This window comes from Urocampus carinirostris, chromosome 1 (assembly GCF_059441175.1).
Source record: "Urocampus carinirostris isolate Australia breed hairy pipefish chromosome 1, RoL_Ucar_1.0, whole genome shotgun sequence".
NCBI lineage: Eukaryota > Metazoa > Chordata > Actinopteri > Syngnathiformes > Syngnathidae > Urocampus > Urocampus carinirostris.
The window spans coordinates 2,897,834-2,911,223 of NC_142349.1; the positions used below are offsets into that span (position 1 = coordinate 2,897,834).

The 13,390-nt window shown below is 41.5% G+C and overlaps 1 protein-coding gene across 1 annotated transcript; it reads left to right on the forward strand.

Moving 5' to 3' along the window:
• Positions 1-344: 344 nt before the first annotated feature.
• Positions 345-7,772, forward strand: hoxb8a (homeobox B8a). The gene is made up of 2 exons (XM_088341231.1): positions 345-1,162; positions 6,730-7,772. The coding sequence occupies exons 1-2, from the start codon at positions 730-732 to the stop codon at positions 7,131-7,133; spliced, it is 837 nt and encodes a 278-aa protein (XP_088197357.1). The 5' UTR covers positions 345-729; the 3' UTR covers positions 7,134-7,772.
• The last annotated feature ends 5,618 nt before the right edge of the window (positions 7,773-13,390 follow it).

Genomic DNA, 13,390 nt, shown 5'->3' on the forward strand with positions numbered 1-13,390 from the left:
CGAGTACACGCAATTACACTCTCACGAACACGCACAAGCCTTTCTCCGCCTTTTTCGGTTTCTCCATCCATCCGCACTTTTTGCAATAGGAGCTGGCATGGCGACGCCAGCGGGAAAGTGCAGTGATTGTGCACACACTTGCACATGTTTGTTCGTATAAGGAGGAAGCCAATGGGACGAAGAGCTGATAATAGATGCAAATTATCCTGAAACACACATGCTACAGAGGAAGACAAGGAAGTGGGGGGTGAGAGAGCGAGCGAGAGAGCGAGAGAAGCGCGTGTGTTTGAGAGGGGAAGAGATAATATGAAACAAGTCATTTGGAGAAGAGTAAATCACAGAAACGCAAAGTCAGGGCTCGAGCTTTGAAGGCGACGCACGAGATTTGTGATGCGCACCAGCCTTCCCTCCGCTTGTCATTCTCTGGTTTCGTCATCGTTGGACCTTCCATGGAATCGCTGTGAAAGTTGCCGGTTTTTCGGCGGCGGCATAGTTTGCTTCCGCTCCGTCTGTTGGTCGTCACCGTTATCAGCTGGTCAGTTGTGGCCGTGAGGGGAAACACCAGAACGGGCTCTCGCTCACTCAACCCCCGCCCCCACCCCCTCCGTCGTTCTCCGTCTATGGGGCTCTTCCTCTAGCCTACAAACACAACCGACGCAGACAAACAAACCAGAGCGCCATCGCTCACTTGTTCTCGCCAGACGGGGTGGGGGGGAAACTCATCTAAAAATGAGTTCATATTTTGTCAACTCACTCTTCTCCAAATATAAAAGCGGCGAATCATTACGTCCGAATTATTATGAGTGCGGATTTGCGCAGGACCTCGCGGGCAGTCGGCCCACTGTAGTGTACGGTCCAAGCTCCGGTGCCACCTTCCAGCACGCTCCTCAGATCCAAGACTTCTACCACCACAGCGCCTCAACACTACCCAGCAATCCATACCAGCAGGGTCCTTGTGCGGTGACGTGCCACGGAGAGTCCGGGAACTTCTATGGATATGACGCCTTGCAAAGGCAAACGCTCTTCGGGTCACAGGACGCAGATTTGGTCCAATACAGCGACTGTAAACTGGGAGGCGCACCCGGACTTAGTAGCGAGGACGCAGAAGGAACGGACCAGAGCCCTTCGCCGACGCAGCTCTTTCCCTGGATGAGGCCACAGGGTGAGAACTTTTTTTTTAATCTCTTTTCCGAAAATCTCCTCACGTAAACCCGCGAGGGAAAGAAGGCGAAATGTAAAAGTTTGTCGGAGGCTCTGGACAAAAGTTGGCGTTCATTGTTTATTGAGGGTAATTGCAGCTTCCCCAGTTCAAAGCGGACAATAAAGACGTGTTTATGGTTTTATTACCAGCGCCACAACTTATGGATGACTTCAGGCTTTAAATTGCACCAACCACACTGTGAAAGGGCTAGCACAGAGAAGAAAAGCGGACATTTGGAAATAATGGATAGTAGACATTGTAGGTCTGTGCCTGTGTATGTGTGCACGTGTGGGTTTGAGAAGGAAGAAGTGAACCTCAACAGAAAGTCCCATCCGTACCAGATGGGAAATATAACAGTTGGTGGGCCAAAGCAGCGCTCAAAGACTTGCTTTAGACGTGTATCTCTGCCTTGGGATAAACTTTTACTGCATTTCCCTTTTTACGATCTACTTGTGGTCTTCTGAATAATTCAGCTACTCTGGGACATGCTCCATCGATGAGAGAAATGGGGGTGTAAAGGCAGGGAAGAGGAAGGGAAAAACCGAGTGATGTTCCTTTCAAGTCAGTTTTAACACCAATGCACACCCATCGATCATAGGGAGACTTGAAGCTTTACATTAACTAAAATATGGTTCGATTCAAATCTGAAACGGAAAAAGTAACTTTTAATGAATCTGTGCACACCTTTTGTTTGGAAATTCTTGGTACAGAAGAATATTACAATTGATATTGGCAATTGACAGCTGGCTCTAAAGTCAAACAAAAATAACAATAAAACATAAGCACAACATCTCTTTGCTGCTCGAAGCTATTATAAAATGCCAATTTACTAGTTTACTTATATTTCGGTAACCATCTCACAAGCCTGTGTGAATGCCCTTTGCAGTGTGTTGTTCCTTTGTGTATAAGGACTGGGACCGCGATTGTTCGCCAACTAATTGTTCTCAAACCTCTGCGCCTTTCCCGCTTTTAATATCGAGGCGAGATTCATTTGTGAAGCCTCTACTTGCAATATTAGTTCAGTGATGAATGGTATCACATTCTGTTGTGAAACTCGTTACAGGAAAAAGAGGACCACGCTTGTACCAGTATGAAGCTATACACCCTTAAAATAAACGTTGTGGGAAATGCCGATTTTAAATACTCACGTTGACATACGTGCAAGCAACGTACACACTCACCCGCACACAAGGGCTCACAAGTAACATTCGGTGTCACTTGCCAAAACGACTACAGTGGGATTTTACTTTTTATTACAATGCAGCACTGTTACAAGTCTTTTATGGATTGAGTAACTCTTCAAAGGGTTTCTTTTTGTCCGTGTAAGTTTTATAGGAGCAAAGGCCAACACACATTTGGACAAGGGACTATTTTATCTACCTTGAAAAGCGTCTTTTTATATAAACACTTTAAAAATATTGTAATCTAAATAACACACGGATGCAACCGATAATGCAAATGTGGCAATGTTTAAATGCAAACTGTGATTATTTCAATAAACAATGCTTGTTGCAATATCATATAACAATACAGATATGTTCCTGGGAAAAAAAAATAGTCTTTAATAACATTTAAGTCGTTGTTATATTCTTTAAGATTTACCGGTTGCTAGGTCTGATGACAGGTGGCATATTTCGTCCGCGTGGTGCATTCATCCCCTTTTATGGTAGGCTATCAAAGCGTAGGACAAACAGTTTTATGGAAATATAATCACTCACATAAATGCTGCGTGTGTGTAAACTGTCGGGAGTTGGACGCCAAACATTCACTGTTAAGCTTGTTAATACTCTTTCATAATGAATCCTAAGATGCAATTAGAATTGAAAATCATGTTTTATTTTATATTAAAAATAGTTTTTTTTCGCTGCACGAAAATGAATAAATGCATTGTTCACAATGTAAATGTAGTTTTGAGCGCTTGCTGTTTTAATTAAAAGGGCCTCGATTTTGAGTCAATGCGCCTGCCTTTACAATGCCTGTAAATTGTGGACTGTTGGACGTAAATCAGTCATTAAAAATTCTGTTGTAAAGGATTATCAATTTATGAACTGAATATTGATGTTATAATAAGACTAGATATATATTTTTTTTGCAGCAGCGGAAATATTATAAAAATCTGGTCGAACAATCAAAAACTTAAAACAAAAATCCCTCTCACCGCCAATTACCGTACATTGCTCCTTTTTGGTTTCGATGGAATTGATATTTTACCACTAATCGTCAAATACAGGTTACAATAAATTCAAAATCAACAACTTTGGTATTCAATTGACAAAACAGAAGGAAAAAATGGCTGACAGGAAAAAAGCCCTATCTTATCGTATCTTCCCTGACAGTCCAAACTCTTTACAGGTTGATCAAATCATGTAATAACAATATTATAACAAAGTGTTATGTGTAATATGAATTGCATCTTACTGCCACACAAGATAATCATGAACACTTTAAAAGGAATAAATAAATACATGTAGTGTTATACATTTTAAAACCACATTATTTAATTCAAACGAATGACACACAACAATAGACTAAACAGTTTGAATACATGTATATATATATATATATATATATATATATATATATATATATATATATATATATATATATATATATATATATATATATATATATATATATATATATAATAATGATATTATTATCATTATTTTTTTCATTTCATTAACTATTTGTCTCCATCGCCTTGCCATCTCCTCCTCATTTTGGATCATGTGTAACTGTCTTTATTAGGTGCTATCAGAAAGGCAAAAAATTAAAATAAAAACAAAAAAAGGTCAATTTTGATCCGATGAATGGGAGGGCTTCTCTATCAGTCAACGTTTTCCCTTTTGACGTTAAGAACTTGTCGATTTTTTGTCGATTTTTGCTTTCATCTTGTATTTATTATTAGTGGTCTTCGAGCATCGTGCACTCAAACCATAAAAAGGGTCAAATTAATATAATAAATAGTGCATTTTTAACCCTCCTCCTGTGTTAGGGACGCCAACGAACCGTCTTTGATTTTCAAATGCGTACTAAAACACATATATTTGTTTATTGCAGAAGGCCTTTAATGACTTTGTCAGGAAAATCTATTCAACCCAAATTAAAAAAATAAAAATAATTAGTTATATTTTAAAATGCTGTAATTGAAATTGTAACATTCCTATTGTAAAGGTTAGTTTCGACCCGACTCCGCTATAAAAAATCTGACAGAACACTAGTCATAGCCAAAATGAAAGCCTAGACTGGATATAAGCACGTTGCCTTGCAAGGCTGATACTGCTAACGGTGTGTGAGTGTGTATGAATGGGTAATTGTGAAGCACATTGTAAAGCGCTTTGGGAGCTCTTCAGTGACTTGAAATGCGCTCTATAAAGGCAGACCATTTACATTTACATTTGCATATTTTGCTTAAACTGCAATCATTATCCCTGAAAGAAGACACTACATATGTCACGTGACACACATGCATTTTGAGAAATGTGACGTGTGATTTTCATTTTATTTTTGTTTTAAATTTCAATCGCTTAAACTTGATTTTTAACCGTGTTCTATCAGTAAATATATATGGGTCGAAACTGACCCTAAAACTATCAATCTTATTTTTGTTAACCAAATCAAAACAAATATAAATGTATTTGTACATCACATTTCAGACACAAAAATGCAACTCAAAGCCCTGTAAAAACATTAAATATACAATTATAACATTAACACTCTCCACCTAACATAACAGGACGTAAACTACGCAGACACGCACGCAATAATGGTAAAACAATAAAATAGAAAAAGGATAAAACCAAAACATGGCGTTAAAACTCCCAAATCACTTTAACGGATACACAGGAATGTTTACTGAGAAGAAAATAAAAATAAACATATATTTAACTGATGCGTGGTAATACCCCTAAGTAATAGTCGGATAACAAAAGGACCCTTTATTTATTTATACAATTATTTTTAGGTTCATTTAAACATTTTTCGAAAATAAAATGAATGGATTTACTGAAAGATCAAACGCCAATAGACCCACAACAAAAATAGAAAAAAGTCTTGGCTAAGGGAGCCTAAGGGTAACGGTTGGGGTCTGGCATACCTCCCACCACCAGAGGGCCCCAACTAGCATTTAGAACTAGGCATGTGTGTGCCCTATTTTCACACACCTGTACCCAATCATCCTGAAACTTTTAAAATAACATTTTTGTTCAACCAATTCTGTCATGTCATTTTGAGTTCTCCTGTCATCCTCCTTGTGTAATTTTTCACTTCCATGCCTTGTTTTTTTTTGTTTGTTTCTTTGTTACTTTATTCCATGCTGTTTTCATATATATATAATATATATATATATATATATATATATATATATATATATATATATATATATATATATATATATATATATATATATATATATATATATATATATATATATATATATATATATATATATATATATATATATATATATATATATATAGGTGACCAAACCCCCCCAATTCCAAACCCTAATGCTGAGCGCCAAGCAGGGAGGCAATAACTACCAATGTGTTAATTCATAGGTATGACTCGGCCGAAGCTTTAACCAGCAACCTCCCAGCCTCAGGGCGGGCGGCCTACTCTCAAGGCTGGTGGTTTTCAGTTTTAGTTTACAGTTTTCCTTTACAGTTTGTCAAATTTGAGTTTTGTTTGTAGTTTCTGGTTTGTTAGCGCTCAATATGCAACTTTTTTTTTAATTGTTTGGTACTTGATCTTCTTTTTTGTACATCTGTAAGGATATGATTTTTCGGGGATGTGTTTTCTATGATAAATGTAATGTTTATTCTAATATTTATAGTTTATTTGTTGTTTTCCTGAAAGGTCAATATATTATTCTCCATTTTGTGTGTTGATTTCAGAGATTCTGAGTTGCTTGACATTAAAGTTGCTTCGTATAAAAAGTTCAATGTTTAAATGAGTGAAAAAAATCAGTATAGAGTGAAAAATTACTGCTATGACAATTCAGTATAAAAGATTCTAGTGCCTCATTGCCCCTAGTTGACGTCTCTCGACGCCTTCCAGAAAGCCATTGTGCCAACTTGAAATCTGATTAGCTCAGGGGTGGCGAACACGTATATGAGTTTTAAAAATGCTATAATTTTTTTGGGGGGGGCTTTTGGTTGAATTTAGGTGGGTCCTTGAGCACCCATAAAAACGTACTGGTTACACCCATGACATCACATAATTCAGACATTTTAGGGCCTGTAGTGAAGGCCTTGCAGGCCCTGACAGCACACCACTGAAACTAATACAAGAGGTTGGTTGGCTGGTTAGTAAATTGGTTGGATCTCTTAACCACGAGGATCGTGGTGTGTCTTTGGCAAGTGCAGCCTGGTGGCGCCCATTCCTTTCCAGGTCAACACACGTTTCCACAAGAGGAGGGTAAAATAATACCAAACAATGAAAGAAAGTGTAATTTTGTAAATCCTTGCGAGTTTCCTCTTGTCTAACGGTCCCATTTGGCATCCTGTTCTCACCTTTTTCCCCAGTAGCTGCCGGAAGGAGACGAGGTCGCCAGACTTACAGCCGTTACCAGACTTTGGAGTTGGAGAAGGAATTCCTGTTCAATCCCTACCTGACCCGAAAACGCCGAATCGAGGTGTCACACGCACTGGCCTTGACGGAGCGGCAAGTGAAGATTTGGTTCCAGAACCGTCGAATGAAATGGAAAAAGGAAAACAACAAGGACAAGTTCCCTAGCAGCAAGAGTGAACAGGAAGCGGTTGAGAGGGAGAGGAGAGAGAAGGAGCTCCGCGATGGCGGGGCTGTCAGTGCAGGAGCTGGCGGAGGAGGTGGCGACGGGGGAGTCGCTGGAGGAGGCTCGATACCGGTAGTGGGAACAGCTGGATCGCAAGCCGCTTTGAGCGACGATTGCTGTGATAAAAGTCATAAGTAAATGAAGATTTGCGGCAGGCTACAGCTATTTTGTCGGAATTTGCTATACTTGGCAGTCCTGCTCACTCCTCCCCATGCAGGTTTTTTTCGACCGGACTGAACTTAAGTGTCTAAAACGGTCTAAACGGCGACTGGCTATCTAGTAGAACTAGAAGTTTTTTTGTGCCTATTGTGCTGACTTTACGGTATGTACGGAAAAAATGAAAACGTGGGAGAGGGGTAAACTAATCCAAAATAGTCTACTTTAGAAAAAAATAATCATATAAATTCCTTTCCTCGTTGAACAATTGTCGTGGAAACGTTTCTTTATCGTTCCAAGTTTGTCTTTAACAATTTTATCTTTGGCAGCTGTATAGTTTTTAAGTTAAAATGATGATGGTGCACTTTTTACTGTACTTCTCACTCCTATGTTGTTGTTGTTATTGTTGTTGTTGTTATGACAATTGTTATTAATGATGAAGTTGATGGTGTAGCAATTAATGAAATGTCCAACAACATGAAACTGCCTATTTATGCCGTTTTAGTAGGTCAGATCTCTTTTTTAAAACATTCTAATCGTCGTCTATCGTTTTAGTTGTTTTTTGATTGATGGTGTTTGTTTATGCTGTCTTCCTTTCTCTTTTGGGATAAAAAGCATGCGCACACTGAGGTAATAAAAGAGTAAACACTTACAAATAAACATGATTTTATTTCGGAAGTTTGGTTAATCATTTTTAGTTCATGGCGTATTTCTGTCCCAGTATATTGTCTCTAATGTTTCAAAAGTCTTATATCCATTTTTTCGGCAATTTATGTGTGCATTCTCACACAACTTTACAAATGGAAAAAATAAAGAATAGGAAAGCATGCAAAAACGTATATATATATATATATATATATATATATATATATATATATATATATATATATATATATATATATATATATATATATATCTCATCTCATCTCATCTCATTGGCCGTACCGCTTATCCTCATTAGGGTCGCGGGGGGGCTGGAGCCCATCCCAGCCATCTCCGGGCAGTGGGCAGGGGACACCCTGAATTGGTTGCCAGCCAATCGCAGGGCACACAGGGACAGACAACTCATTCGCTCATTCACACCTAGGGACAATCTGGACCGGCCAATTCACCTGAAATGCATGTTTTTGGAACGTGGGAGGAAACCGGAGTGCCCGGAGGAAACCCACGCAAGCACGGGGAGAACATACAAACTCTGCACAGGAAGTCTGGAGCTGGATTTGAACCCACGACAGGTTCCCATGACATGAACTGTGCCGCACAAGCGCTAACCACTGCGCCACCGTGCTGCCCTATATATATATATATATATATATAAATGTGTGTGTGTGTATGGAATATCATACATATGTGTGTGTTGTGTGTGTAAAATAGAAAAAAAATGTTCTTATTCTGAACCTAGTAAACTTTCTCAACTTTAAAAAATAGTACATTGTGTTATATTTGACCACTAGATGGCACTGTATTGTCTAGAGCGTACAAAAACTAGTTTCAAATGAGCACTGAGTAGCAGCAAGATGTCAGATAAACATGGTGCTGCCTGTTACGTATGGATTCTGCTATGTAAAAGAAATACAAATTTCTCGACCTATGAATATTCATGAAATTCAATATTGGTATGATAGTTCATGTATTTTTGCCTTTTATACAAATTAATGTTTCATTTTTACTGAATTAATTTTTTGTACCATTAGGAAACACTAATTATTACACACTGTAGCCTTAATGAAAGCAGGAAAAGGTCATTCTATTAGTGTCATATTCATTTTTTTAAAAAACAGAATCTTAAATAGCGTGAGAGATTTATAGAAGTGAATTTAAAATACCATCCTAATTATCTAAATCAAGTCATGTTTAATTGTATATCCCTTAATCACAATAAGTCTCAAAGGGCTGTACAGACTACAGAGTATTATTACACCATCCCCTGATCTAAACTTTCATGAAGGCAAGGAAAAACTCAAAAACCTCAGCATAGAATAGAATAGAATAGAATAGAATAGAATATACCTTTATTGTCATTGTTACAAAATGGGTTAACATATTGTGACAACGAAATTGGGCATGACACTCCAGTTTTACACATTCACAATGAGGTATGAGCCAAGAAGATAAAGGAACAGAGAAGATAAGGTTATAAAACAAGGGGGATAAGGCTATAGTTATAATTTACATGGTATTTACACAAGAAATGTCGGCATGTGGGATGTTACATACAGTGTTGTCGTGATACCGTTGGTATCGTAAGGGTTGTGCAATATTGCATTTGGTGCAAAGTCATCATAGTGCAAAAAATAGTCAGCATATGCATTGGTGCAAACATAGACAACATAGTGCAGAAAAAAGGAAATGGTCAGACATTGTGCAAGGTGAGCAGTAAACGTAGTGCAGTCGACATGTGCAAGAACATAGACATTAGTACCATTATATTCGTATGAGGTAGTGTTGGCACAAGTTTTCAGGTTTTTGTGCTGTGTCTGTTTTGAGCAGTGAACAAACATAGTGCAGACAGCATGTACGTGAGTACCATTTTACATTCGTGTGAGGTAGTTTTTTGCAACAGTTTTCAGTTTTTTTGTGCGGTGTCTGTTTAGGGTGGTAATGGCTGTGGGGAAGAAGCTGTCTCTGAGTCTGTTTGTTTTTGCTTTGTGTGACCTGTAGCGCTTGCCGGAAGGCAGCAGGTCGAAGAGGTGGTGGCCGGGGTGAGAAAAGTCCATGATGATGTTTTCTGCTCTGCTGAGGTAGCGAGAGCAGGCAATGTCCTCCAGACTGGGCAGAGAGCAGCCGACGATTCTCTGGGCTGTTTTGATGATCCTCTGGAGCTTTTTCCTGTCTGCTGCTGTGCACCCAGCATACCACACCGTGATGCAGTATGTTAGGATGCTCTCCACTGTGGCTTTGTAGAAGGACACCTGCAACTGCTGTTTTAGGTTATTTTTCCTGAGCAATCTCAGGAAGTGCAGTCGCTGCTGGGCCTTCCCTACCACCGCTCTGGTGTTTGCAGACCAGGAGAGGTCGTCGGATATGTGCACACCCAGAAATTTGAAAGAGTGGACTCTCTCTACACAGTCTCCTTTTATGGTGAGTGTTGCTGGATTCCTGCCATTCCTTCTGAAATCCAGAATCAGTTCTTTTGTTTTTGTGGTGTTCAATATGAGGTGGTTTTCCGAACACCACGTTGAAAGTGACTCCACCTCATCCCTGTATGCCGCCTCGTCCCCTTCAGAGATGAGGCCGATCAAGGTGGTATCGTCAGCGAACTTAATTATAGTGTTTGTGGGGTGGGTCGGTGAGCAGTCGGAGCTGTAGAGGGTGAAAAGCAGGGGGCTCAGTGCACAACCTTGGGGGGAGCCAGTGTTCAGTGTTAGGGTGGGAGAGACGTGGGTACCGAGTTTCACCGACTGTGGGCGGTTGGAGAGGAAGTCCATTATCCAGTGGCAGATGGAGGGAGAGAGTCCTAGGTGTGCAAGTTTCTCCACCAGGATCTCCGGGATAATGGTGTTGAAGGCTGAGCTGAAGTCCAGAAAGAGCATTCTGACGTAGCTCCCCCGGTGGTCCAGGTGTTTCAGCACGGTGTGAAGTGCTGTGTTTATGGCGTCGTCAGTGGAGCGGTTTGCCCTGTAGGCAAACTGGTGGGGGTCCAGTGTGAGTGGCAGGGAGTTTTTGATGTGCCGGGACACTAACCTCTCGAAGCACTTCATGACCACAGGCGTAAGAGCTACAGGCCTGTAGTCGTTGAGGCTTTCCACTGCTGACTTTTTGGGGATGGGAATGATGGTGGAGGTTTTGAGGCAAGGTGGGACGGTCGCCTGTGACAGGGACCGGTTGAAGATGGTGGTGAAGACCCCAGCCAGCGGATTGGAACAGTCCCTGAGTACCCTCCCTGGTACTCCATCCGGGCCAGTTGCCTTCCTGGTGTTTATGGTATTCAGCGCACGCCTAACTTCGTGCTCCTGAAATGTGAGAGAGTTGCTGCTGGTTGTTGGTAGGTGTGATGTGGCTGTTTGTGGCCTACCAGCTTCAAAGCGAGCGAAGAACTGATTAAGGTCCTCAGCTAGTGAAGCCTCAGCCTCAACAGCTGCCAGGTTGTGGCCTCTGAAGTTGGTGATGTGTTGGAGGCCCTGCCACATCCTCCTCGGGTCATTTCCAGCGAAGAGGTGCTCGATCCTCCTTGTGTAGGCTGCTTTTGCTTCCTTGATGCCTCTCTTCAGGTCAGCCCTGGCCACCCCGTAAAGAGCCTTGTCTCCAGACCTGAAGGCGGTGTTGCGGTGTTTGAGGAGGGTGCGCACCTCGCTGGACATCCAGGGTTTTTGATTTGGGTAGTTTTTGATTTTTTTATATACTGTGACTTCATCCGTGCAGTAACGGATGTAGGATAAAACCGTGTCAGTGAATTTCTGGAGGTCATGGTGTTCAAATACCTCCCAGCAAGTTTGATCAAAACAGTCCTGCAGCTTGGAGAGGGCTCCCTCAGGCCACGTTTGTATTGTCCTCGTTACAGGTTTTGTTTTCCTTCGGATGGGGGTGTATGAGGGGGTAAGGGATAGGCATAGGTGATCCGAATTTACTAGGTGGGGGAGGGGGGAAGCTTTGTATGCGTTTCTGAGGTTGCTGTAAACGCGGTCCAAAGTTTTTTCACCCCTTGTTGCACAGTTCACATATTGATGGAATTTTGGAAGAACAGTCCTTAAACATGCCTTATTAAAGTCGCCAGCGATAATGAAAGCTCCGTCGGGGTGTGCAAGCTGTTGGATGTTTATAGCGGCGAGTAGAAGGTTTAGCGCTGTGCTAGCGTTAGCATCCGGAGGAATGTAAACAGCTATCACAATGAGCACGGTTATCTCTCGCGGTATATAGAATGGTCTACACGATACCGCCAGAAACTCTAGATCGGGCGAGCAGTGTGCATCAATAATTCTGCTGTTATTGCACCACGCATTATGTACGTAAATGCATAGTCCCCCACCTCTTTTTTTGCCGGAGTCTTCGTTGCGGTCGTATCGGTGTAGCGTGCGTCCTGCTAGCTGAACTGCAGCGTCGGGGATCCGCGGGTCAAGCCATGACTCCGTAATCACAAAAATGTTGCTATTCCGTACGAAGTTGTTGGTAGCTATCCGCAGCTCAAGCTCACTGATTTTGTGTACGATGGATCTGGCGTTGGTCAGGAAGATACTCGGAAGCGCTTGTCGGTGTGGTCGTCTTTTTAGCTTCTTCGCTAGGCCTCCCCGAGAGCCTCGTTTTTGTTTACGTTCCCTCCGCCGTCTCCGTCGCTTGATGGGCGGGCAGGTAACCCAGGGAGATCCCGGTGGTCTTCGTATGTCCTTTGGGATGTTGTTGTTGGTGTTGTAATCGTGAAATGAGTCGAAATCTAATCTTTGACCCAGGTTAATAAGTTCCTGGCGACTTAAGGTGATAGTTGCCGAACAGGTATTTATAAAAGAAAAGATGAGAGAAAAAAGAACACTTAAAGTAAAAAGATTTACTGGAGGGACATCAGCCGCTGCGTGTAGTCGCGCCGCCATGTTGGGAAAAATAAAGGAATAAAGAAACCTTGAGAAGGGGCCGCACTTGAGGTAATCCCCCTCCAGGATGACCAGGCTGCAATGGATGTTGTAATAACAATTAATACACCAATAATTACAATAATTTACAAATAATAGGATTGTTCGTTCTTATGGCAACAATATTTCAATAATTTGTTTAGTATAACAGATGGTTATGTCAGTTCACAAGAGAAAATGTAAATTTTGTCATGGACCACGGCACAATACTCACAATTTATTGGGGAGAGGAGGAATGCGGGGATCGATGGTCGCAAAAGTGGATTGAAATCCAAACAAAAGAGTAGTAAAAATCAAACAAATCAGGCCAAAAACAAAACAAGATCAAACACAGGCAAATTCACAGACTAGGCATTTCACAGAGTTTGACAGGAGTCTTACAGAAGTTTCAAAAACGCTCAGACATCTAACGGCTCAAAGGAGCGCGTTTAAGTACTGCCAAGGAGCAATCAGTCAATGCGTCTCAGCTGGTGTCCATGGTCGGGGCCAATTGGGCGCCGTTACAACCGCGACAGAATCCGGCACCACCCGGCTGGGACCAACTGGGCACCATGGCAACCGTGACAACCCCCCCCTCAAGGGACGGCTCCTGAAGTCCCAACAAAAACAAAATACATCGCACACCAGAATGGGCTGATGCTCCCAAGGAGGGTGGCCCCACCTCAGCCTATGAAAAAG

Coding starts and splice junctions, on each gene's coding strand:
- hoxb8a (XM_088341231.1), top strand. CDS start 730: ATGAGTTCATATTTTGTCAACTCACTCTTCTCCAAATATAAAAGCGGC. Junction 1,163..6,729: donor TCCCTGGATGAGGCCACAGG/GTGAGAACTTTT, acceptor TTTCCCCAGTAG/CTGCCGGAAGGAGACGAGGT.